Raw genomic sequence first — 27101 nt, 5'->3', positions numbered from 1 at the left:
CACTAAAATTCCCGAGTGTGCAATACATTAAAAAAAAGTTACAGAGGGAGAGGGAGAATGTTACCGGGGAAAGTATGCTATAAATATGAATAAAAACACGGCATAGCAGTAGTTGGAATTATAAACATCTTTTTTTATGCCATAGCACCTTTCTCCGAAAGCTCCGAGCTTTAGTAGGAAGGGGACTGGGACCGAGGCCACGCGTGTCTGCCACCTGAAAACCAGGGAGCCCCTCCTAGCAGGGATTCCCCAGACCGATACGTGCCCTCGACCCCGACTTCGGCGATGACCGTCCCCCCAATTCCTCCCCGAGGTAAGCTGGGACAGCCTCGCGCTCTCGCTGCCTCAAACATGCGCACAAAGGGCACAGCAGCCACCCGCTGAGACTCCCCGCTGCCCGGCCAGAGTAGAGCAGAGAAAGGGTGCCAGAGACTGCGCGCGTGCGCGCCTGCGAGCTGAGAGGGCGGGGCGCCAGCCGGCGCGACCGAAGACGTCCGGGGAGGGAGGGGGGAGGGAGTTACAAGCACCACCTTCTTCTCCCTCCCCGGGTCCGCACGCCCGCCGCGGGAGGGCGGCTTGCGGCATCTTCCTCAGCTGGCCTCCGGTCGCTCCGGGGCTCTTCGAGGGGGCCCCAAGCCCAGACTACCATGGCTTTCATTCGCAAGAAGCAGCGAGAGCAGCAGCTGCAGCTTTACTCCAAGGAGCGGTGAGTGACCTTCCGGGCCGGGAGTGCAGGGGGCCGGAGGCGAGGGGAGGGGGGACTGGGCCGGAGGCCGGGGCTTGGGGGCAGAGGAGGCCTCGACGTGACCTGTCTGCCCGGCGGCCTGCACGCGGCCCTAGAACCCGGAAGAGAGGCCGGGGGAGGGGGAGGACTCGTTCTCTGGTTGCCCCCTCCCCCAGGACCGCCCTCCTTCCCCCCACCCCCGGAACCCGGCAGGCCTTGCCTGGGGGGCGGGGACGAGAGACCTCTTCTCTAGGTCTGGGAGTGGAGCCTCTGCGCACCTGCCCCCTACACCTGGAGGCCGCCGCTCTCCCCACTTGCCTTCCTGGCCTTTCCTCCCCCCTCCCTAGAATGAATGGTCCAGTACATACCGGGATGAAAAGTGTCAGCCTGCGAGCAGGTCAAAGTTTGGAGGGTGATTTTTTTAAAATCTTGGAGATATTTGCTTCTTAGTTCAAAGCTGCCCCTTGCTCTGGGGGCAGGCTGTAGGGGTGTGCCCAGCAGGGGGTCAGTGGTCTCAGGGAGTTGGAGCCACGCAGCCCCGAGTCCCCCCTCTTAACCCAAAGCAGACGCCTTTAAACGCCCCGGGGTGGTGATAGCATCCTAGATTGAGCCCGGAGGGACCTTGGAAGTTTTCTCACCCAGTTCCCTCGTTTTAGAACTGATTCCCACAGGGCTGAAGTGATTTGTTCAGGATCTGAGAGCGGTAATGAAATTGGAACCCCAAACCTCAGACTCCGAATCTGGCTGTCATGCAAGTCAAGTCAGCAAGGATTTGTTACCGACTGCTATGTGCCAGGCGTTGTGCTGAGTGTTGGGGATAACATGAAAGGCAAAAAAGCTGGGAAAAAAAGCCTCGTCGATTGGCTTACAGTCTAATAGGGAGATAACATGGAAACAGCTGGGTACAAACAAGATAGATCCCGGATGAATTGGAGATAATCTCATAGATAAGGCACCGAAATCAAGGAAGGACTGAGACAGGCTTCTAGCAGAAGGTGGAACGTTAGCTGAGACTTGAAAGAAGCTAGTGAAGGAAGAAAGTGGAATTGCTAAGGAGGAAGTTGTAGGCTTGGGGTACAGTCTGGGTGGAGTAGGGAGATGGGATGTTCTGTGTTCAAGAAACAGTAAGGAGGTCAATGTCACTGGGTGAAGAATACATTGGGGGAATTAAAGTGTAAGAAGACAGGGAAGGTAGGAAGGATCCAAATTATGAAGGGCTTTAAAAGCCAAACAATTTTTCATTTGATCTTGGAAGTAATAAGGAGCCACTGGAGATTAAATTGCAGGGTGACATGGTCAGATCAGCATTTCATGAAAATCATTTGATAACTGGGTGGAGAATGGCCTGGAGTGGGTTAAGACTCGGAGTGAAGCTAACCAGCAGGCTATTGCAATGCTTCTGGTGTGAGGTGATGAGGGGCTGTCCCAGGGTAGCGGCAGTGACACAGGAGGAAATAGAAGTATATGGGAAATCTTGTGAAGGGGGAATCAATAGGACAGGGCAACTGATTGGATATGGGGCAGAGGATGGGGTGAAAGATAATACCTCGGTAGTGAGCCTGGGATTGTGACTGGGAGGGTAGCGATGCCCTCAGCAGTAATAGGGAAGTTAGGAAGAGGGGAGGGTTTGAGGGGAATATTAATGATTTCAGAAGTTTTAGATTTGTTGAATTTAAGATATGATGTCAAAGTTTGCAAAAAGATGGCAAAAGAAAGATGCAAGACTGAAGGTCAGAAGAAAGTTTAGGGTTGGCTAAATAGATCTGAGAATCATCTCCGTAGAGACAATACTTGAATCCGTGGGAGCTGATGAGATAACCAAACAAAACAGAAGGGAAAAGATAATGGTTCCACTTTGGATATGTAGGTGGTATAGGCAGTTGGAAATGCAGTTTGGGAATCCAGGAGGTTAGTTTGGATTGAAGGTCTGAATTTGGACAGCCTGTGCATAAAAGATAGTTGAAGCAGTAGGAGAAAATGAGATCCCCAAGGAAGACAGTAGAAGGGTAAAGAGTAATAAATAATAACTGGCATTTATATAGAGTTTTAAAGTTTGCAGTCTTCTTTACAGAGATTATTGCATTTGTGAAGAGAAAGGTTAAAGATAGAGACTTTGTGGAGCCTTGTGGAACAACCCTCCATTAAGGAGTCAGGAAGAGGAGCTAAAGAAAAAAAAACCAGGAGAATCAAGAAAGTAGAAACAGAACCAGAAGTTTGTAATGTCTTGACAGACAAATGAGGCATCAGGGTCAAAGGCAGATTCTTCACCACCACCCCCATATTGCAGAAACCCAAGCATAGAAGCAGTAGAGCAGGGGTTTTTAATTTTGTGTGTGTGACATGGACCCCCTCTGGCAGTCTGGTAAAGCCCTTCTCAGTTGAATTAAAATATAATTATTAAAATATTAAACATGCTCCACGTTAAGAACCACCTGAAATAGAGGTAGAGAGACCAAAGAGGGAAGAGAGGAAAGGGGAGCAATGATGAATTGAGGGCCCAGGAGGAGAGGTTGGCCCTGGAAAGGAAGAAAACTGTTTACTTTGAGACTGAAGGGAAAGTGAGCAGTAGTAAAGTATAGAAGGGCACTAGACCTGGGTTAGAATCCTAAGACTTAGTTATCTGTTACCTTGGATAAGTCACTTAGCCTCCTGGTCTTAATTTCCTCATGTGTAGAATGAGTATAATAGTGCTCTAGCTCCCAGGTTATTGGGAGAAAAGCAGTTTATATGTTTCAAATCCCCTTAAGAATAAGAGGAAAAGTTAGCAATATGGAGAACTTTTGAGGGATGGAGGAGGGGAGTTGAGGAACCTCATGCCAGATGACCTCAGTAAAATAGAAGTGGTTACACCAGTTGAGAGTGAGGTTGGGAGTTGGAAATTTTTAGGGGAGTGGAAAAGATTTAGAAGAATAGCTATAGAAAATCTTATTAGGAGTCGATGAAAGATGAGTGGAAGAATTACTGAGGATCGGTGAGGCGCCCCCCCAGCAAGGTTAAGCAACATTAGATTGTATTTACTACCCTGTGCCTAAATAAAGTTCCTTAAAGAAGAGAATAGAATTACAGAGTATGTGGACCCTGCCTCAAGTATTTCATAGGAGCCTGAGATCACAAATGTCTGGCAATCCCTTTCTCCAGCAGTATCTGCTTAGGCCAAAATTAAATTAAACAACTCAGCAAAACATTTATATGTAAGTCAGTGTGCCAGGTGCTGGGAATAAAAAGGAAAAGAAAAGAGTAAATAGTCCTTGCTCTTAAATTATGTTCTATACTCTTCATGTCTTTAGAATTTCACTTTTGAGCACTATCCTTCTGGGTTTGCTTACCTTGGAGAAGTCTAGTCCATGGCATCCTTTTAACTACCTGTCCTTTCTCTGAACACTATGAATTCTCTTTTTGAAACCTTGTAATAAAAATAATTGATGTTCATGTCAAATGAGATCATTGTTTGTAAAGTTTTTTCCCCCAGTATATAGGACAAGTTGTGTTATCTCTATAGATGAGGAAACTGAGGCTCAGAGACCGTAAAGGCTTTGCCCGTGGTCACATAGCTAGTTAGTGTACAGAGTGTCTGACTCCAAGTCCATTCTCATACCTGTCATTATTAATGCTTTTTAAGAGCATTTGATACATTAAAAGTGTTGTGCAGCTGTGCAGCCATTAATTATCACAGACAACCTAACATCTTTGTCTGTATTGTTATTCTCACTTTAGTGCAAAGGTTCAAATGACCCACCTGAGTCATACAGCCATGTAGAAACAGAGACTGAGTGTTATGTTTCAGTTTTTGACCCTAATCTGTATGCTTCATCTACTGATTCATTCAATTCTCAATAAAAAAAGTTTTGTGGTTATTGTTCAGTTCCTTCTGCTCTGGACCTATTTTGACCTTCCTTCTCCTGTGAAAAAAATTAACTTTTTGTCCAAGTAGGGATATTTCTTGTGTGTACTTGCATGTGCGTGTGTGTGTGTGTGTGTGTGTGTCTGTGGTGAGAGAAACCTATGCAGGTTTTGCTTATTAATTTTAGGGATCTGTGTCATCAATCTTAAGAAAGGTAACAGGAAACATGAGAGAGATCATTTTACAAGATGATGCTCTTTTTGTGAGTACTGCATTTGTCTCTTGGATGCTACTGGCTAATCACATGCCTTTCTTTGATCAAGAGAGGCCAACAAAGCTGCATTATGTATGTGAAAGAAAAGAATAATTATAAAAGTTTTCAAAATACAGTGTGACATCTGTGCTCAATGCAGAGTTCTTGAAATTTTTACCTATTCCCTTTCTTCTTTTTCTCCCTAGGCACTATTAAGTGGCTTTTTGGCTTTAGGAGATTAAGCACTAGAATTTAACCTCCCATATTATAAGGAATTTTCCCTCTCTGTGATGAGATGTATAAATGACACTTGTCTTGATGTGGGTGTTAGCAACATTAAAATTAAAATTTCATTTTAAAATATTTTAAAAGATGAAATAAAAAGTTTTAAAAAATTTTTTCCAAGAAAGATTTTTTTTAATTTAGGTAATTAGGTTTTATTAATCATAAAAAGGTTCTGTCTTTAAATGTATTGTTGTCTTCAGGTGTAGGGGAAGGAGAAGAAAAGATTAGATCATAAATGCTCTTTCTGCTGGGGAGTTTCCTGATATCACTTGGAATTTGATTGCTTCCTTTTAGGAAAGGGCACGGCAAGTCATATATTCCTTGTTCAGTAGCTGGTAATCAGTGTCAAAAAAGTGAATATTAAAATTTGCCCTGTAGTACTTTAAAATAATTTACTATAATTTTTAATGATCTGACTTGGTATTTTGGTTGTTCTCTTACTGCTTTGAAAATAATAGCACACTAATGTGGCACTTCATAGTTTATAAAACTTTTTTGATATGCAGATCATTCCTTCTATTGTTGCCACAATAGAAATAATAAAACATTCACATGATATCTTAACATTTGAAAACACTGTCCTCACAATAACTATGTGGGTGTAGTCCAAATATTATTTCTATTTTACAGTTGAAGAGGCTGAGGCTTAGAGTCTAGGTTAAGTAATTTGCCCAAGATCACACAGTGTTAGAGCCAGTGCTGCCCGCCATGTTTCATTCTTGCTCTATGACTGAAGCAACTCGTTTCCCAGTTATGTAGGTCTGCAATACCAGATCTTAATACCATTTAAAAATTTTAGTTACTTTTATTTAAACATGAAATAAAAGTTTCTTAGCTACTTATAAATAAAATAAATAAAGCTACTAGGTCCACCATGTGCCTTTCTTTTTGTTGTTCTTTGGGTTCTTATGATATTGGTTGTCTGCTATGATTGCCAATATATACAGTTGCCAGGAGAAGATTGGTGTTAGATGGACTTTTGTGGCAGTGAGCACTTTGAAGTATTTACAAGTAATCTGTGGTTTCCTGGATGTGTTCTAGCCTGATTACTCAATTATGTACCAAGTTTATTGTTCATTTTCATTGCCATCTGAGAAATACTGGTTGACTGACTAACTCTACTGGGTACCTTTCCAACTCCATATTGTAATCCAGGTAATATATGATTTTTTAAAAGTCTACCTTATTTTTCTATTATAGACAGTAAATCTAACCTCTGTAGTATTTCTGTGGAGGTTAAGTAAGGTTCTGGGGCTCAGTGTAATTGAGTCAGTTGCAAATAGGAATATGAGAAGAACCTTACCGTCATAGGGAAACGTGACATCTTCTATGACACTGCAAAATGCTTTAGGAGAATATTAATCTCCCTGTTTTATAGTTCCCTACCAAGTTCTCCACCTGGATCACTGAATAAAGTTATCTTCATCATCACATTTACCAAAGTTAGACCCTCTTCACATCTTACCTGAGCTATTTCAGTAGCATCCTAATTGGTCTCCCTTCCCATGATCCCTTCCTGTTCCAATCCATCATCCACATAGCTGCAAAATTGATATTCCTAAAGCACATGGAACTCACCTGCTAAGAAAGCTTCATTGGCTCCCTGTTGCTACCAGGAAAAATAGAAACTTGCTCTGGCATTTAAAGCCTTTTGCCATCTGGCTCCAGCCCCTTTCTAGACAGATTTCACATTACTCCTCCCTATGCACGCTACTTTCCATTCAAACAGGCCTCCTTATACTGCTTCCCATACATTCCCTGTGCATCTTCTGTTTGTCTCCTATTTCCATGGCTTTGCACAGGCTTCCCATGCCTGCAATGTGCTCCCTTACTTCCCCTCATATAGCTTCTGGCACCATGCAGACTTAACTCAAGTACCCCTTGAATTTGCTTCCAGTAGTTAGATCTTCCCTCCTGCCAGCAATTATTTTATATTTGCTTGGTATGTATTTGGTATTTACTTATATCTGCACATGTTTCTTCTGAGTAGGATTTAAGCTCCTTGAGGGCAGGGACTATGTTTTTGTTTTTATGCCATCACTCCTAGCACAATGCATAGCTCCTAGTAGTGACTGTATGCTTATTAAATTGAGTTCTTCAATAGCCGGTAAATTTTGCTTTCCTTAGATCCACCACCAGTTTAAATGTGAGAATAGCTTGGTTACCTTTATGCAGTTCTCCCAGCATACCATCACAGCTTCCATATGGTTTGTTATACATACCACGTCTATGAAGCTGAGTCAAGCTACAAATATTTTAACCAGTTGTTCTCATATTTATGTACAGTTCTGGTGCAGTGGTTCAGTTCCAGCAAAGCTTTTACAGCTCTCATGGCTTGTAGGAATTATATCACCTTTCTCAGGCACTAGATTGTGCAGTGGATAGAGCAGGGCCTGGAGTCAAGAAGATCTGAGTTCAAATGTGGGCTCAGACACTTACTAGCTAGGAGATCTTGGACAAGTCACTTAACCTTGATTTCCTCAACTGTAAAATAGGTATAATAACCAGACATACCTTGAAGACTTATTATGAGGATCAAATGAGATATTTACAAAGCATTTAGCACAGTGCCTGGCACACACGTGCTATTATATAAATGCTTATTCCCTTCTCCTTTGAGACAGCTAGGTTTCCTCATTTGTACAATGGGGATAATAGCATTTACATTTCTTACCTCACATGATCGTTATGAGGATGTAAATGAAACACCATGTAAACCATAAAGTGCTGAATAAATGCCAACTAGTTTGAAAAGCTAAGAGAGCCCTACTCTGGCATTTTGTTTCTTATAAGATTAAGTTTATGCTTCCACCTTTAGAGCTATGGCCACCCCTTACCAAAAATTCCTGATGTTCTTCAAGTCTTTTAATGTTACTAAAGACCTTCTGACAGTCAGCATTCAAATGCTGACTTAATAAATGCAGCCTTGTGTTTATGATTCAGAATACAGATTCAGCCTAAAGAGGCTTATAACAGCAATAGCTTGCAGATGTGATGACACAAGTGAGGCCTTTTGAACGCCACCCAAAGTGTCATCTGTCTTAGAGTGTAGGAGCCTGCCTGCCCTGAGGGTCCTGGCTATAGGAATCATACCTCATGTACTTGGACTCTAATTCTCACTGATGTTTCTAGTTGGAAATTTTTGATTTTGCATACGTACTGCAGTTTTTAAAAAGGGTTTGCAAAATCAAATGACAAAGAAGAGGAAAATGGGATAGGAAATATTAGGCTTTGTGCTCATAGGTTTAGGAGGATTTAAAAGTAAGGAAAACATTGTTAGCTTGGGAAGGACAAATTGCTCAAGCTCATTCCAGTTCCCATCTACCTGCCTTAAATCTGAAATCACCCCAGGAGAGTTGATATTTGAGGTGAAGAGTTCTCTACTATTTTGTTGTTTTTGTTGTTGGAGGATTGGTGAAGGATTTTTAAACAAATAATATTTAGGGTTTTGTGTGTAGTGAAGTATTAGTCTTTAAAAAAACAACAGCCCTTAAATTGTGAAATTAAGTAGCAAGGTGGCAAAGCAAAAAGCATGCTGGAGTTAGATTTAGAAAGACCTGATTTCAAATCCTGCCTCAGATAACTTCTTTAACACTTGACCCTGGGCGAGTCACTTAACAATACTGATAATAGCTAACTTTCGCATAGTACTTCTTTAGCCTCAGTTTCCTATAAAATGGGGATAACGAAGTTCTTACCTTACTGGCTTGTCCAGTGATAATGTACGTATGGCACTTAGCAAATCTTTGGCTATATAAATGCCAGTTATTATAAATTTAAAGTGATACTTAGATAAGCCAAAGCCTGAATGAGCCATGATTGGTTGTAGTTCTCAGGGTGTTAGTATCTCCTTGAGGATACAGTTTAGTCTGCTGAAGCCATGAGATCAAATTCCGGGTTTAAGAGAAGTCAGGACATGGTTCCAGAATTATTCAGTATCTTACTTCAACTTTCTATTAGATTTTCATGAGAATATTTGGGGAAAAGTATAAAGATAGGCCTCTGTAGCCTCATCAAAATGGAAAAATTAAGCCATTGTAGATAATATATGGATATAGTGCAGAGATATATGCAGTAGAGTTGGAATTGCTTTGTTGTCTGTCTCACTTAGCACATTCCTATGGCCTGGGAATAAGGGTACTGGTTCCAACTCTTACATGAAGGTACTTGGATACCTTTCTTTTTGTTTACAAAGGACTATATTTTAGGAAAACTGTGTTGTATCTTGCTTTGTACATGATAAATGTCCCTATCTGCTTTTATTTTCCTTATTCTGTATAAAGTAAAAGCTAATCCATATCCCATTCCCCACCCCCACCCCCTTCTCTTTCCATACATGTTACCACAGGGAAATAGAGGACTCCGTTCAGGATTTTTCTTTCCTTAAATTTTTTTCCTTAATGTTGAGTTTTTTTCAAGATAGTAAAATTGCAACTATTCAAAATTATATTAATAGTATGCTTGATAAAATTTAAATGACAGGTGCTCTGTGTTTCTTTTCTTTTAAACAATGCTGTGGTCAAATATTATGATTTTAGAAAAGCTAGAAAGAAAGAATTACATTTATGTAGCACTTTACGTCTTTAAGTGCTTTCCTCCCAACTCTTCCTTTAAGATAGCTAGTGTAGGTAGTATTCTCCTTTATTTTACAGATGAGGAACCTGAGGTTCAGAGAGGTTAAGTAACTTGTCAGTGACCACACAGCAAGTAAATGTGAAAGCTGAACGCAGGCAGCCTCACTCCCAAGTCCAGCACTCTATCCTCTACATCTGCCTACTCTTAAGAATGATGTTTTTTCATCCTTTCAGCTAGAGAAAAACAAGGTAGTGGTGGTTGTTGTTTTTCTGGGAGTTGATGATAAGGATATTTAAACATAGGACTTGGTTTCTACATGTACAATAATATAGTATATTTGAGGAGATCTTGAAATGCAGTGTTCCAGAGGGCAAAAAAGACAATCTTAAAACCAAGAATGACTTAATTCTGCAAAATGGAGTATATTCCTACAGAGAGAAAGAAGGAACGTAATGGAAGAAAACCTTTTAGCATTTCTGATGAAAATATATAATATTACTATCCCTACAATAATTCTTTAGATGTAGACTTAAATGTAGACTGTTTCATATACATAATACTTGTTCCCTCTCAATTTTGGAGGCTACAGGAAGTAAGGAAGGGGAGGGAAGAAAGAGATGGCAGTTTTACTTCTAGCCAAGAGGTAAGGCAGACCACCCCGTTTTTTTTTCTCCTTATTACAGCAGAAATCTGAAATTTGCACCAGACAGAATAATGAACAAGAAATATTAATGAGTGATTTTTTTTTCCTCCTCAAAACTGCATAAAAATTCAGCCAGAAGATCACACGCAATAGGAAAGGGGACTGACTGCAAATCCAGCACCAGTTTAGGCAAATAAGTGTACAGCCTTTCAAAGAGACTGGAGAAGAACCAAAAATATGTGTAATCAAGGCTCTGTATCCATAAGTAGCAAGACAAGAAAGCCCCCTGAGAAAGAAAATAGGGAGGTAAGAAAGCTCTAGATTGAGCACCATGAAAACTTTGGAGTAGCACTGCTGAGAGCAGTGGGACCCCCCCAGTCCCAGGAACTCTGATATCTCTAGTTGTTTGTCTTGATATGCCATAGAAAGCCTTGAGGATCCAGTGCTTTGGACTTCAAAGATCCAGGAGAACCTAACTTTACAAGGTCATCACAGAAGCCAAGGTCAAAAATGAGGAGGGTCAGCTACCCCACCAAATGACAGTAGAGAGTGAAGCCTGGCCCTGGCACAAAGCTCCAAATTAGGAACTAAAACTACAGAGATGAGCATGTCAAAGAAAACACAATCTGCATAAAAATTATTGTAGATCTAGAGATTCTCCAAAAGAAGGAGCAGGTAATTCTGAATTAACCACAAGTATAGAATCAAAGAGGAAAAAATGGATTTTCCACAGAGACCACATAAATATCTAGAAGAAATGAAGAGAAAGAAATGAAATAAAAACTCTGGAGGAAGGAAAATTCGAAGGAGAATAAAGAGCTTAAAAGAGAAATAGTAAACATTACTCAAGTTACTACCTCTTTGAAAACTAAGGTCAAATAAAAATCAATTACTCGGTGAGGCAGCAAAAAATATTAGAGCACAATCAAAAAGATTGAAAAATAGAAAATGTAAGGTATTTGACATAAAAAAACAACTGATCTATGTAAGTCAGAAGGAGAGTAGGAATTACTGGACTCCCTGAAAATCATATTTTGTTTTATTTTTAAACCCTGGGTGAATTATATTTCAAGAAATCACAAATGAAAGTTTAATGGACTGAGAGAAAAAAGAGTATATAGAAAAAAATCCATCAATCACCTCCTGCCACAGACCCCAAAAGGAGAAGCTCTAGGAATGCCTCAGCCAAAATCCAGAGCTCCAATGTCAAAGAAAAAAAATATGACAATCAGGGGGAAAAACAGTTCAAGTGCCAAGGACATCCAGTCAGCACCACATAAGGCCTACCATAATTGAGAGGAGATCTTGAAATTCAGTACTTTACAACCAAGAATAATTTAACCCTGCAAAGTGGAATATATTCCTATAGGGAAAATGAAGACATTTTCGGAAAAGAACCTCTGAGCATTTCTGATGAAAAGACCAGAGCTGAGTAGGAACTTTGAAATACACTCACAAGAGGCTAGAAAACCATAGAAATGTATATTCATTTGAGCAGTTAGATGTAGTGCTATCAAATAGGAGGAGGGGGAAAAATGACCCTTCAGGACCTTAGTGCCTTCAAAGGGTATTAAAGGAGTTAAATAACAAAAATAGAGGACTTTGGAGTGGATTGATTCTGTTGTGAGTGCTTTGAGAAAGGAAAGAAGAGGGAGAGTAAAAGTAATGCACTAGTGTGGAAAAGAAGGATGGAATATGTTTCTCCTAATTGGAGTTATGAAGAATATACAAATACAAAGGATGGGGTAGTGGGCATTGGATGAAACTTACTATTATCTGAAATGGATAAAGAAGGGTTGAACACGCGCGCGCACACACACACACACACGCACACACACAGAGCTAGGTGTAGAAATACATCAAACTCAACAGTGAAACAGGCAGGGAATGGCGGTGGGATTAAGAGGGAACAAAGTACTCCAAAGAGGAGGGGAAGGCAGAAGAAAAATGAACTAGAATCTAAGGATTTGATCATAATTCAGAGAATGGTTGATTAAATTGTGGTATGTCATTGTAATGGAATATAATTGGGCTATAAGAAATGACAAAAAGATGTTTTCAGAGAATCCAGTATGGTGTGAACTGATGGAAATTGAAGAGAGTAGAACCATGCAAATTTATGCAAAGACAATACCACTGCTCTAAAGGAGGAAAAAAAGTGAAAAACTAAAATTGAGGGAGTTCAGCAGGGAATGGCTGATCAAATTGGGCTGTAAGAAATGGCAGATGATTTTAGAGAATCCTGTGTAGTGTGAACTTACCTAGTGAAGATCGAAGTGAGCACAAACATGAAAACAAGTTATACAAGGATAACGCTGTAAAAAACAACAACCCTCCCAGAATTTAAAGGACAACTAAACTCCAGACAACACATGATGAATCATGTTACCCATCTGTGGACAAAGGAGATGGCGACAAGATGAGACATTTTTAGACGTGGCTGCTGGGATAAAAGTATAAACTTTATGTTTTGTACTTCAGCCAGACTTCTTTCTGTGCCTCATGCAGGACACTCCATCTCCTGTCTCTGCATTGGCTGTCCTTCATGTCTAGAATAGATTCCTTACCTTTATCTCATAGCCTCCCTTTCTTCCTTTATGATGAAGTTCCGGTACCATTTTCTGGGTGAAGTTTTTCTTGTTTCTTCCAATTACTAATGACTCCCACCCAGAATACGTTGTTCTTAATTTAAATTGTGTATGTTTTTATATGTTCCTTTTGTCTTCATTATAATGTAAGGTTCTTACAAGTAGAGACTGTTTCATTCTTTGCATTTGTGTCCATAGCGTATAGCACAGTGCTTGGCACATAATTGACATTTAATAAATACTTGTTGATTGATTGGACATTTTGTGGATTTGTTTTTGCTTGACTATGCTTATTTGTTACAAGGGTTCTTTTTTCCCTTTTGGTTTTAATTATGTGGGAGTTTGGGAGGGGAAAGGGGGGTTGGCAGTAGTGATTACCCAAAAAAGAGGGCCATTGAAACTTTTTTTTAATGCAAAGAGGGAAACTTTTTTTTAACTTGTGCAGAAGCAATACATTCCTCTTTTTCTGTTCTGCTGGGTATGTGAAATACTCTTTTTTGGCATTTAAATTGAGAATAAAAAATAATATTAAAAAAAGGGAGATACTAATGAGGGACCTTGACTGGTTTCCAGCCCTTTACACCGTGGAAAAATTGTAAATTTTACCAAAAGTTTAAATAATAGAGACTTTGTAATACAGTAAAAGTATGTAATGTATAACCTATATCCAGATTGCTTGAGAAGGGCAGGATGCAAAAGAGGGAGAAAAGTTTGGAATACAAAATCTTATAAAAAAATTAATTTTGAAAACATGTAAGTGGAAAAAATAAAATACTATTTACATTACAAAAATGTACAACTGCTGTGTGACCTACCTGTGGGAAAGAGCATTGAACTTAGAAGACCTAGATTTGTACCAGTTTTGCCACTTGATAGTTATATGACTTGTTAACTTTCTTAACCACTCTGAGCCTCAGTTTCTTCGTCTATAAAGTGGACGTAATATTGTACTACCTACCTTAAAGGCACTTGTAAGGATTAAATGAGATAATGTATGTAAAATGCTATGGAAACAAAGTGCTATGTAAATGTAAGCTATTATTATCTTTGTAATGTCATGTGTCTGATTATTTGGTTGTTGCTTTGAACTTAATGCTGTCATGTTCCAAGCTAAAACATCAGTGATCCTAAATTATATATGAGGCACCTGTATATTAGAGCATTTTATATGGTGAATCATTTGTTTTATAACAATTTCTCAGTCTTATATCTGAGGTTGTAATAGCCTCGGTTGTATTCATGTGGAGATTTCTGTCATCTACATGTTGGGTTAGCTTTTGATCTCTACATTTAGTATTCATTCACTGATTCAAGAGATATTTCTTGGGCATTTTGTGTAAGACGTTATGTTAGACATTGAAAGGTATGCAAAAAAGAGTAAAATAAAACGTGGCTCCTATCCTAGTATAGGTGAGTAAGGGGCATAAAAATATATAAATAATTTATAGCCCATGGAAAATGTGAAGTTAATAAGAAGGGTATAATAACTAAGAGGGAAGGTGGTGGTGCAGAAACTGGTAAGTCAGGAAGAGAAACCAGTTTTAGTTGGGAAGTGAAGAGTTGAGTTTGGAACATGTCTGTGGTTGTGGTAGAAGTACATGATAGGTAGGTGGAAATGTGAGTGTGGAGCTCACGGAAGAGAATGGAGCTAGACTTAGATGTTTTCCTTTGGATTATTCAAGTCACTCATATTCCCGGCCTCAGTGTTATCTTTTTAAAAGCAGGGGAAGAGGATACAAGAGATATTCCAGAGGTAGGATTAGTAGGGCTTGCTAGCCAACTTACTGAATGTGGGAAGAGAAGTCAAAGATAGCACTATGAGGTTTTTAAATAATTGCTTGAAACTTGATTAAAGCTTGTTTGGAGTTGGAAGGTTGATTAAAAGTAACTTTTTTTCCAAGCAATAACTTGCTTCCTAGATGAATCGTTGAGAGAATGAACCATATTGCTGCTATTAGCAAGCTCTCAAAGTGTTTCCGTTAGTTAGATAGTTGTCTGTTTTGCATTGAGCAGTCTGCTTTTCAAAATAGCAATTTAATCTAGCAAACATTTGTTGAATGGTTATTTTGTGCAAGTCACTGAGCTAGGTGTTAGGAATAATAACAAAATAAAAATATCCCTGTCCTTAAGTAATTTTCATTCTATTGGGCAGAATGGAAAGAGGTATAATGTGTAGAAATAAATATGATAGTATGTAGGAAATTGGAGGGGGTGGGGCAAATAGGGATCTAGGCAAAGGACTCTGGGTACATTTGAAAAAGGAAATGACCCTTTTGGTTGGGCTGATCAAGGAAGGCTGGAGGAGGTAGTGCCTGAGCTGAATCTTGAAAGAAGAGAAAGATTCTGAAAGGTGAAGATGAGAGAGTATATTCCAGGTGCAGGGAATACTCTAATTATAATAACTGAAGTTTAATATACCATCTCATTTGAGCCTCTTGAAAAGCCTAGGATGGAGGTACTAAAGGCATGATCTTTCCCATTTTATAAAGTCTTGAGAAACTGAGACTTAGAGACATTAAATGATTTGTTCATGATCCCACATCTGGTAAGTGGCTGTACAAATATACAGAGGTGGAAGATAATTGTGTTGATTTCAAGACCTGACAATCCAGTTTGGCTCATGTACAGTGTGGGGTGGGAGCTGAGGTGAAATAAGAGCTAAACAATAGATTGGAGTAAGATTGTAGAGTTTTAGGAGTTTATGTTTTATTCTAGAGGCAATAGGAAGCCACTGATGATTTTTGGAGATGGAATAGAGAGGGGAGAGTCTAGAAGACCAGGAATTAGTATGCTCGTTACAGTAATCCAGGGAAGTGGCAATGAAGGGTAAACTAGGGTGGTGGCAGTGTAAATGGAACAGCCAGGAGATTCTGTGGAGGTACAATCCCAAGGATTTGGCACCTGATTGGAGATGTGGTAGTTAAAGGAGGGGGAAGTGTCAATGATTGCTTCAAATGAATACTTAATAGACTGGGAAAATATTAATTCCTTTAATCAAAATAGGGGAGTTTCAAGGAGGGGAAGAATTAAGGGGTACAAGATGAATTTGGTAGGGAATAAAGGATAAAGGAAACTGCCAATATGATGTCTTCGACAGAAATAGGGAAGTTTGGAAGAGGGAAAGGTTGAGGAGAAAATATGAGTTATGCTTTAGACATGTTGAATTTGATATGTCTGCCCAACATCCAGTATAAAATATCCTATAAGCAATTGGTGATGTGAGGTTGAAGCTCAGGGAAAAGACTGGGGCTAGTTATAAAGATCTAGGAATCATAGAAGTGATAGTTAAACCCATGTGGATTGTTGAGGTTACTGAGGTTTTAGAAGAAGAGTAAAGGGCCTGATAGAAATACATGGGAAATCTCCATTGTTAGGGGGCTTGACATGGATAATGAGCTACAGAGGAGACTGAGAAGGAGCAGTCAGACAGGTGAAAAAGGCTAGTCAACATGTGAAGTGTTAAAAGGAACAGACAAGATTAGGACTGAGAAAAGACCATCAGTTTTATAAGTTGAGGGGTCATTGGTAATTTTGGAGAGGATATTTTCTATTGAGTGATGAAGTCAGAATCCAGATGGCAAAGGATGAGGAATAACTGAGAGGAGAGGAAGTGGAAGCAGTGATTATAGGTGGCTTTTTCAGGGAGTTTAGCTGAGAAAAGGAGGAGAGACAATAAATAGCTTAAGGGGAAGGTTGGATGTATTCAGGGTTTTCTAAGGGTGGGGAAAATGTGGATATTTTTGAGGGAGCTTGTAAGGGAGGAACCAGTTGATAGGAAGAGGTTGAAGGGGAGGGGGTGGTGATTGAGGATGAAATCTTCTGGAGAAAACAAGGAGTAGGTGAAATCTAGTGTTTATGTAGAGGGGTTATGTCTAACTGCACAGAAGGAGAAAAGAGTGGGAAATAACTTCAAGGGTTTTTGAGATAAAGAAATATTGTCTAGTGGCCTCAATTTTCTCCATAAGTAAGAGATAAGGGAGGTGAAGGAGGCATTGCAGGGTTGAGTAAGGACGATGTTTGGAAAAGTTTCTGAGGGAAGGTGCATTGGTAGAAGTTCCTTACCCAGAGTTCCCTACACCAATGACAACACAGATCTAGTACCTTTCCCTAACTTAAGATTGGAGTAATTATGCACAGGTATTAATTTTAATAATAATGTCTGATATCTACATACCGTTTTAAAGGATGCAAGTTACTTTATATACATTATCTCATTCAAGCTTCATAGCTCCCATTTTAAGCAGGTATTACAGGTATTATTCATCCCTTTTACAGATGAGGAAACTGAGTCTGTGAGAGACTTGCCTGTGTTCACACAGCTGTTGTCAGAGATGTATATGATACCAGGTCTTCCTTATTCCAAATCTATCACTGTAACTACTATATCCTGCTGCTTAAATTTTAACTCATTGAAGTCGACTCTTAATAAAAATACAGAACAATGAGTAACCTAGATCTTTTTTAAAAATTTAGTTTTGAAACAGATTGCATGTTTATGATCAGTACAAGGAAAATCTCTTTATAACAAAGATTTCCTAAACCCAACTAATGGAATACTCATTCTTAGCAATATCCAAATTCTGGTACAACAGAACTTAGACATTCTGGATGCTAATGATTACTCATTATGCCACATAAAAACTGATAATAAAATTTGCATTGCCCAAGTACACAGATTACATGCTCAAAAAAGTGGGTCTAGGATTTAAAATTTGCTCCAAGTGATCTGCATATGCTGTGGCAACCCTTGAAAGCTTACAATCAGTATATTGTTGTTGCTACTTGGATTGGGAGGAGGGAAGAGATTGGGGGTACAGTGGAAGTGACCTTGTTCTAATTGGGTGTGGATAAGTTGTATTGGGACCCCACCAGTTGGTAGACATAGCCTTCTTGGTATGCCTTAATAAAAAGGAAGCTGGTCTGGGAGATATCTCCGAATTGCATAGTCAAGTTGTAGTTGACTTAAATGTGATTCCAAAAAAGTCTGGTAAGAAAGACCTGAGCATTACTTGTATATCTAAACTTTATAGCTCCCCAGAAACTATTCCAATGCCCTGAAGAGAACTGGTGATAAATGATTGTTCATGTTTTATATTCCTTTGCCCTGTTGTAATCTTTTCCCCCAAGCCTGTACTGCTGTACTTGATTTTTTTTTAACCTAAGTGAAGCATGAGCAAATGCATTAAAGGAGTAATGAACATGGGAGTTTCCAGGGGTCATTGAAGGGGACCGATGAAATCATCAGCCTCGCTGGAGTAGATTATACATGTAGTAACTAAGAAGAGAAGTCAAGAAAATGTTGGGCTTTGGGGGAGAGTCTAAATTTTCTCCTTAACCTCTCCCTGCCTTTGAGAGGGCAAATTTTAAAGATCAAATGTATTACATAACGTTTTCCTCTGAATATTTTAGTAATATGGAGTTTCTTTAATTGACTATGTTATGTAGAAAACTTATTTTAACATTTTTTGTCTTAACAAATAGCACGCTTTAAACTCATCCTAATATTAATGCATATTACTTTTAGAAATGATAGCTACAGCCAAGTCCCGATTAATGCAAGTAACGAAGCCCCTGAAGTGGTTTGCATATTGCATATATGTATATTGCATATATTCACACTAGTCAGAGTCATGATGTAAAAATATGGCAATTGTTTCCAGCCCAATGGAAAAAATTCAGTGTAGATGTGAGGAATGCAAGCATTTCAGGGGATTCATTATTCACACTAACTGGTTCCCAATTTTCTTCTACTCTTTAAAACCCCAAGCTTATCCACCATTTTACCGTCTTTCTTTTAGGTTTTCCTTGTTGCTGCTTAACTTGGAGGAATATTACTTTGAACAGCACACAGCTAAGCATATTCTCTGCGAGGGCCACCAAAATGAAAGGTAGGGGAATAGTTTCAAGTGCAAATGTGCTTAACAAATATTTCTGGCTTGATAGATGATTTAGTGAAAATAACGTTTGTCCTTAGCACAATTCAATGTTGTGGTGCCCTGGAGTTTTCTTTCTTCCCTCTTATTTAGAAAAAAATGAGGAAGGTTGGTGCATCATTGTTAGAGGCCCAAGAACACTTCCTGTGCCTTAAATACTATTCAGCCCTAAGTATTTTTGCCTTATAACAGGTCTGGAGTAAATCCCCTGGGTAGGACTTTTATTAGAAATGCATCCTTCATGTTCTCCTCTGTGTCTCTGTCATTTGAGTTTATTCCGCTCTCAGTGATTTAGACAGCAGTTCTATTTAAAATAACAGTCAATAAGTACTCTCAATGAGAGTAGAAGCAGCTACAATAGCACACTTTCAAGATGAATGTATTGCCATCAGAACTAGAAACAGTTTCATTCTGTGTATCTTCATACTGTTTAACTTTCCCCCAAATTGCTGTAAAAATGCAGTCTTATTTCCTTTGATATATACCCTTATCATAGCTTTTTAAGTATATGATGAAATACAGCAATAAAGCACCAACTTGGAATTAGCTGAGGTAAAAGTTTTTTGGACTAAGATGTCTAAATTTTCTTTTGGGCAGATCACTTTAACAATTTTGGGGCAACCTAAAGGGACTTGGACAAGTTGGATGTGGTGAAGTGGTTATTTTCATGAGTGTTTCATTTCTCAGCCCCAAGGGCTACAAAAAGGTAGTTTTTTGTTTCAATAAATGCCAAAGTGACAATAACCTAGCTGTTTGTCAGTTTGCTATACCTGGTCAAGTTAGATTGAAGCTTCAGAAATACCCCTGAGTGTTTAGAATCCCTGATGTGAGAATCCTTTAGCTTCTGACAGTGGTGGGTTTCTAGCCTTACCCTGGTTCAGACCAGCCTCCACTGTGGGAGGGATACATACCAAACATTCGCTGGTTTAAGCATTTCTTGGAAGCTGGCCCCATTTTTGGATTTGATATATTTATGGAGACTGTCTTAAAGCACACTACCATAAAATGAAATTTGGTCTATGCATGTTATGTCTTCTGATTTGCATGTGCTTTTATCATCCTCTGTTAAGATATTTGTAGAAACTGTCCAGGGATCAGGTAAAGATGCCAAGAAATGAAAGATGGAGTTCAGAGAATCTGAGCTAGAGCTTTGTTTGATTCCAGGAATGAGAGGGATACTATAAATTCACGTTTCTATCATAGTTCAGACCAAATTTCTTTACAGTTTTTCATCGAGGATCAAGTATAAAATTTTGAGCAGTAATAGGGCAAAACCAATTCAGGAGAGGTTGAAAGTGATTCCAAAATTGGTGAATCTGTGGATAACAGTAGCCAAGTTCCTTGTCCTAAACCCTTAAAATAATTATATCTAAGTACCTGAATAGATTTGTGATCTGTAGTCTTAGTGATGTGATTATCCCCTCCATTAGGGCAGATCTAGGCCAATCTAGGCCTTCTCATCTTTGCTTTTCTTTTTTTTTACTTGTTCTCTTAGATGCTTTGAAGGCTTCACAGAGAATCGCATCCATTCAGCATGCTGGAGCACTTCTAAGATAAAGACCTAAATGTCTTTTTACATGTTTTGGGTACCTGGGCAACACTTTGACAATCTCGATTATATTCACTTTCACTCCTTTTCCTAGCATACATTTTTCAGGTGATTGTTGGAAATATGTGGCAGCCTATTTGCACCAACTACACTTCTTTCTATGGGGTTCCAAGATTTGTAACCATGTATCATCAGCAGGGGAAGGTAGTTGCAAATTATATACAAAAATAGCAACCATATTCTTCTTGAGTTCCTTCTTAACATTAAGATCTGAAAATGTCCCTTGAATCCCTCCACACCAAAATATCACATCTTCACAGAAGTAGGTTTTGGTATATTCTAATTTGAAACAGTTGGCTCACCACCTGCTTTTCTATTTAGTTTTCTATGTAAGGTATTTTTTTTTATCTAGCACATATATTAGAAATGAAGAACTGAAGGCTCTTTAGCATAATCACTTTTGGATATTTCAAATGTGAAGAAATGAAAAGCCAGCTGAATTTAGTAAAGATAATAAGATTGTAAAAAAAGAAAATTTTAAAACTTATTGAGGAAGAAAAATTAATTTTAAAATCTTATACTTGAAACTTTGTGTACAATTTCTTTTCATTAATAGTACATTGAAGATGTTATAGTTGCAAGGCAGCCATGTGATGCAGTGTAGGACACTGGGCCAGGAGTCAGGAAGACTCATCTTTCTGAGTTCAAATCTAGCCTCAGACACTTGCTAGTTATGTGATCCTGGGCAAGTCACTTAACCCTGTTTGCCTCGGTTTCCTCATCTGTAAAATGACTGGAGAAGGAAATGGCAAACCACTCCAATATCTTTGCCAAGAAAACCCCAAGTGGGGTCATGAAGAGTTGGACACAACTGAAAAACAACTAAACAACAACAAAATTCTAGTTAAGGCTTTAAATGCAATAAAATGTGTGATATTTTATAACAAGTAACGTTCAAACAATTCTTCTGTTTCAATCCCTAGGAAAACCCAGGGATCATTAAAAATCTGTTCAAAATCAGTGATTTTTGAACCTGATGAGATGTTTCAACCCATCATTAAGGTGACGACACTTTTAAAAACTTTACAGTTACTGTATTAAATTTCTTTTTTGTGAATAACTTTTCTATATTTCTTTCTTATAACATTTTTCCTATTTTCTATAGATTCCTTTGAGAGACTGTATAAAAATAGAAAAGCATGGAGACAATGGAGCAAACAGCCTCTTTGCAAAGTATGTTACTATTGGATCACTAGATGTTTGATTCAATATTCTTTAATTACACTATTAAGTGTGCTGAGTATCTCTTATCTACATTTTAGGACTCAACAGGGAAGGATTTCTCTTGTTTTCAGCCAGGTAAGAAATGTATTTAAAAATTTTTTTAATCCCTGACCTAAAGGCTATAGGTGAATGCCATCGTAATAGATATAATTGAGAAGCAAAATGTCCTAATGGTTAAGAGTTGTGGACTTGGAATCAGGAAAACCTAGATTTCAGTCCCACCTCAGTTATCTATTAACTCATTTTCCTCATCTGTAAAATGGGGATAATAACATATTAATATATTCTAAGTGCTTTAGGAAATCTTAAAGTCCTATGTAAATGGCAATTTTTATTGTTATAAAAAAAGTACATATCTTTTCAACTTACATTTGAGAAGGATACAGAACCAGTTATGAGAAATACAGTCATAGACACTCAGATTCGGAAGAAATCATCTTAGATGATTATAAGTCATCTAGTCCGATCTGTACCTGAAGTGTGAGTCTTTTCTGCTGCATCCCTGACAAGTAACCATCCAACTCAATCAATATTTACGTAATAATTTAGTGCGTACAAGATTTTATGACTTTGGAGTTTCTGGTGGGAGGATTGGGGGCTTAACTTTCCTTTAGGACACTTTTCCCTAGTTACTTTGAGATCAAGGGGCAAGAGTTTTTCCCTTAGCCCTCTCTGTTGCCTGGAAGGCTTGAGCCAGATGTAGTGTAACCTGAATCAGTTTTGGGATCACATCAACCATTAAGGGTACTCCTCAGCATGTGTGACCATAAAAGGATATTTATGTATATGTTATGTCCTTTTGTCCTAAATTCCACCTATCTACTTAACTACTTTCTGATTCATCCAGTTTTTTTAACCTAATTATAATCATCTTCCCCAAGATGGAATTCAGCCAGTTAGTTCCCTACATTCATGTGTGGATTCATGCATATAACAAAATCCCAACAGATGAAATACTATTCCTCCAAACCCCATTATTACTCTATTTAGTAGGCTAGGGATTCCACTATGATTTTAGTAGGCCACTCTCCTAAGGGTAATTATGTTGTTCATACTTTAAATTCAAAGTTAGAGGAATTTAAAATTAGGCAGAAGTTCACAGGGTCATTCAGATATTTCATCGTTCTAAATTGGCCTCTAAGGAAAAACATGTGAACTGTCTTGTTACTTTTAAAAAGAAAGCTCTCTTTTTTTAAAAAAAAAATTATTTTAGTTTTCAGCATTCGTCTCCACAAGATTTTGAGTTACAAATTTTCTCCCCATCTCTATCCTCCCTCCCACCCCGAGATGGCATGTATTCGATTGCCTCCTTCCCCAGTCTGCCCTCCCTTCTATCACCTTACCCCCTCCCTCATTTCCTTTCCCCTTACTTTCTTGTGGGGCCAGGTAGATTTCTGTACCCCATTGCCTGTGTATCTTATTTCCCAGTTGCACGTAAAAACAACTTTTAAACATTTGTTTTCAGAACTTTGAATTCCAAATTCTCTCCCTTCTTCCCTCCCCAGCCACCCTCCTTGAGAAGGCAAACAATTCAGTATAGGTTATACATGTATCATTATGCAAAACACTTCCGTAATAGTCATGTTGTGAAAGACTATATTTCCCTCCATCCTATCCTGTCCCCCTTTATTCAGTTTTCTCCTTTCACCCTGTCCCTTTTCAAAAGTGTTTGCTTTTGACTACTCCCTCCCCTAATCTGCCCTCCCTTCTATCATCCCGCCGCCCCTTCTTTCCTGTAGGGTAAGATACCCATTTGAGTCTGTATGTTATTCTCTCCTTAAGCCAAATCTGATGAGAGTAAGGTTCACTCATTCCCTTTTACCTACCCCTCGTCACTTCCATTATAACTGCTTTTTCTTGCCACTTTTATGTGAGATAATTTACCCCCTTCTGTCTTTCCCGTTCTCCTTCTCCTAATATATTCCTCTCTCACCCCTTAATTTTATTTTTTTAGATATCATCCCTTCATATTCAACTCACCCTGTGCCCTCTGTCTATATATGTATATGAATATTCCCTTCAACTACCCTAATACTGAGAAAGCTCTCATGAGTTATAAATATCTTTACATATAGGGATATAAACAGATCAACTTTAATAAGTCTCTTATGATTTCTCTTTCCTGTTTACCTGTTCTTTCTTTCCTTTTTTTTTTGGAGGGGGGAAAGCAGAGCAATTGGGGTTAAGTGACTTGCCCAAGGTCACAGCTAGTAAGTGTGTCACATGTCTGAGGCCAGATTTGAACTCGGGTCCTCCTGACTCCAGGGCCTGTGCTCTACTCACTGTGTCACCTAACTGCCCCCCCCCCACCCCGTTTACCTTTTAATGCTTCTCTTGATTCTTGTATTTGAAAGTCAGATTTTCTATTCAGCTCTGGTCTTTTCATCAAAAATTTTTGAAAGTCCTCCATTTCATTGAAAGTCCATTGTTTGCCCTGAAGTATTATATTCAGTTTTGCTGGGTAGGTGATTCTTAGTTTTAATCCCAGATCCTTTGACCTCCAGAATATCATATTCCAATCCCTTTGATCCCTTAGTGTAGAAGCTGCCAGATCTTGTGTTATCCTGATTGTGTTTCCACAACACTCAAATTGTTTCTTTCTGGCTGCTTGCAATATTTTTTCCTTGACCTGGGAACTGTGGAATTTGGCCACAATATTCCTAGGAGTTTTCCTTTTGGGATCTTTTTCAAGAAGTGATCAGTGTATTCTTTCAATTTCTATTTTACCCTCTGGTTCTAGGATATTAGGGCAGTTTTCCTTGATACTCTCTTGAAAGATGATATCTAGGCTCTTTTTTTTGAACAAGGCTTTCAGGTAGTCCAATAATTCTTATCTCTCCTGGATCTGTTCTCCAGGTCAGTGGTTTTTCCAATGATATATTTCTTTTTTTGTTTGTTTGGTTTTTTTTTTTTGAGTGGGGAAGGCAGGGCAATTGGGGTTAAGTGACTTACCCAAGGTCACACAAGTAAGTGTGTCAAGTGTCTGATGCCAGATTTGAACTCAGGTCCCCCCCGACTCCAGGGCCGGTGCTCTACTCACTGAGCCACCTAGCTGCCCCACAATGAGATGTTTCACATTGTCTTCCATTTTTTCATTCCTCTGGTTCTGTTTTATAATATCTTGATTTCTCATAAAGTCACTAGCTTCCACTTGCTCCAATCTAATTTTTAAGGTGGTATTTTTTTCAGTGATCTTTTGGACCTCCTTTTCCATTTAGCTAATTCTGCCATTTAAGGCATTCTTCTCCTCATTGGCTTTTTGGAGCTCTTTTTGACATTTGAGTTAATCTATTTTTTTAAGGTGTTATCTTCTTAAGAATTTTTTGGGTCTCCTTTAGCTTGACTTCTTTTTCATGATTTCTTGCATCATTCTCATTTCTCTTTCCAGGTTTTCCTCTACTTCTCTTACTTGATTTTCCAAATGCTTTTGGAGCTCTTCCATGGCCTGAGACCAATTCATATTTTCTTGGAGGCTTTTCATGTAGGCTGTTTGACTTTGTTGACTTCTTCTGGCTGTATGTTTTGATCTTGTCACCAAAGTAAGATTCTATAGTCTGAGTCCTTTTATGCTGTCCACCATTTCCCCAGCCAGTTATTTGGCTTTTGAGTTCTTTGTCAGGATATGACTCTGCTTCCAGAGTGGAGAGTGATCTGTCCCAAGCTTCAGGGGTTTTGTGCTGCTGTTTTCAGAGCTACTTCTCTTCTGAGGTGGTATGAGGCAATGAGAGGTGTCCACTCCTCCCCCAGCCCACACCCTGGTTCATGAGTGATCTCAGGCACTCCTTTCTGCCCTGTAACTACCAGGAGGACTCCCTTTCCACGGCCACCACAAGCTCTGCCACACAAACGCTTCTCCTCCCCCAAGGATCGCCAACCAAGACTACAACCCAGATCCAGTCAGGGCGAAGCAAGAGAATCCTGCCTCAGTGCCCGCAAAGAGATCCCTGCACTCCTACTCTGATCAGCTGCTTGATTACCCCCACCATCTGTGGGCCTGGAGCTCCGGAAGTAGTCGCCTCTGCTGCTGCTGCAGCTGCTACTGCCATAGCCACCACCACAGCCACCTCTACCACTCTGGGGCTGGGGCCAGACCGCGCCCTCCTCTCACCCAGGTCCAACAGTTTTCCCATTGACCTGCTATGTTGTCTATGGTGTTTGTGGGTTGAGAAGTCTAGAAACCGCCACAGCTCAGTGATTCAGGGCCCTGAGGCCTGCTCGGCCTGGTCTGCTCCGGCCTGGTCTGTCTTGGCAGAGCCCAGGCTGGGCCGCACTCTGCTCCCAGCACCGTGCGATAGACCCTTCCCAGTGACCATCCAGGCTGTCTTATGCAGGAGACTTGTTTTACTCTGTCATTTCGTGGGTGCTATAGCTTTAGAATTTGTAGAGTCAGTTTTTATAGGTGTTTGGAGGGATTTGGGGGAGAGCTCAAGTGAGTCCCTGTTTTCACTCTGCCATCTTTGCTCCGCCCCAAAAAGAAAGCTTTCACATTGTGACTTTCTCTAACATGTAACAGATCAGTAAGGTACCCTTGACCTTGAAGGCTCTAGTAGTTGCTTGATTTAAAATTTTAGTTCATTTAAAAGGGAAGAGCTTTTTTAAGAAGCATAGTTTATATAGAGTAAATTATTTACTAGATGGAAATCTTTTTACTCTAGATTCATAGTAATTAAGCACTTTAAGAATCTCTGATTTCATGAGTGGTCATTTTCGATACTGAAATAATTCACAGAGCCATACAGCTTCAGTGACCAAAAACAGCCATCATATGATGGCTAGATTTCTAGTGATGAGCCTCTCCCAACTTGGATGCACTGGTCCTTGTATGATAAACCTCCGATCTATCTTGGATCCCATATTTGAAGCCTTTCCAGTTTGTTGTAGGACCTGTAGTATTTTACGCTTAACAGGACTAGCCCTCAAGAATCGAGATTTACTTCAATACCACCTTGAAACATCATAGTAGGACTTTAATGAGGGGGTGGAGGGAAAGCTTAGAAATAAAAATAAGTTATCTACCCTTAATGATTTGAGAGTGGACTTTTACTTTACAACTCCTCTACAAAGTTAGGCTAACACTAAAGTCAGCCTTCAGACCCCAAACTATCCCCTAAATGCTATTTTGAGGTATCTGGATAAGATAGACAAGATGAATTCCAAATTCCTTTCTGGTACCGTACATAGTTTTACCTCCCTATTCTCAACAGCCTTTTATCTAGGAGATGAAATAAATGTTTTTGAAAGGCTAATATACATTTAATAAGTATTTGAAGAATGAATGACTATAATAATTTTATACAGCACTGCTACTGGTCGTCTTAGAGATTCAAATGAATCTGTGTTCTCATCTGGGGTTAGGGTTAGAAACAGAAACAGGTTTAGAAACAGAATTAAGGTTAAGGTTAGAGTTGCAAAGGGAACCCCATCCA

General features: G+C 39.3%; 1 protein-coding gene across 3 annotated transcripts in view; it reads left to right on the top strand.

The window, feature by feature from the left end:
• Window positions 1–458: 458 nt before the first annotated feature.
• The window catches only part of NSMAF (neutral sphingomyelinase activation associated factor), a 67853-nt gene continuing 41210 nt past the window's right edge, over window positions 459–27101 (top strand). For 2 of the 3 annotated variants that reach the window (XM_036750024.1, XM_036750021.1), the window contains exons 1-5: window positions 570–706; window positions 18708–18797; window positions 21375–21453; window positions 21557–21624; window positions 21714–21750. In XM_036750024.1, the coding sequence (XP_036605919.1) occupies window positions 648–706; window positions 18708–18797; window positions 21375–21453; window positions 21557–21624; window positions 21714–21750 (333 nt within the window). In that variant the 5' untranslated portion in view covers window positions 570–647. Of the gene's footprint in view, window positions 707–18707; window positions 18798–21374; window positions 21454–21556; window positions 21625–21713; window positions 21751–27101 lie in introns of all 3 variants that reach the window. The other variant, XM_036750020.1, reaches the window with a different exon arrangement.

The sequence above is a fragment of the Trichosurus vulpecula genome, chromosome 1 (genome assembly GCF_011100635.1).
Source record: "Trichosurus vulpecula isolate mTriVul1 chromosome 1, mTriVul1.pri, whole genome shotgun sequence".
In the NCBI taxonomy this organism is placed as follows: domain Eukaryota; kingdom Metazoa; phylum Chordata; class Mammalia; order Diprotodontia; family Phalangeridae; genus Trichosurus; species Trichosurus vulpecula.
Note: the sequence above shows the minus strand (reverse complement) of the source record. Positions and strands in the feature narration are given on the sequence as shown.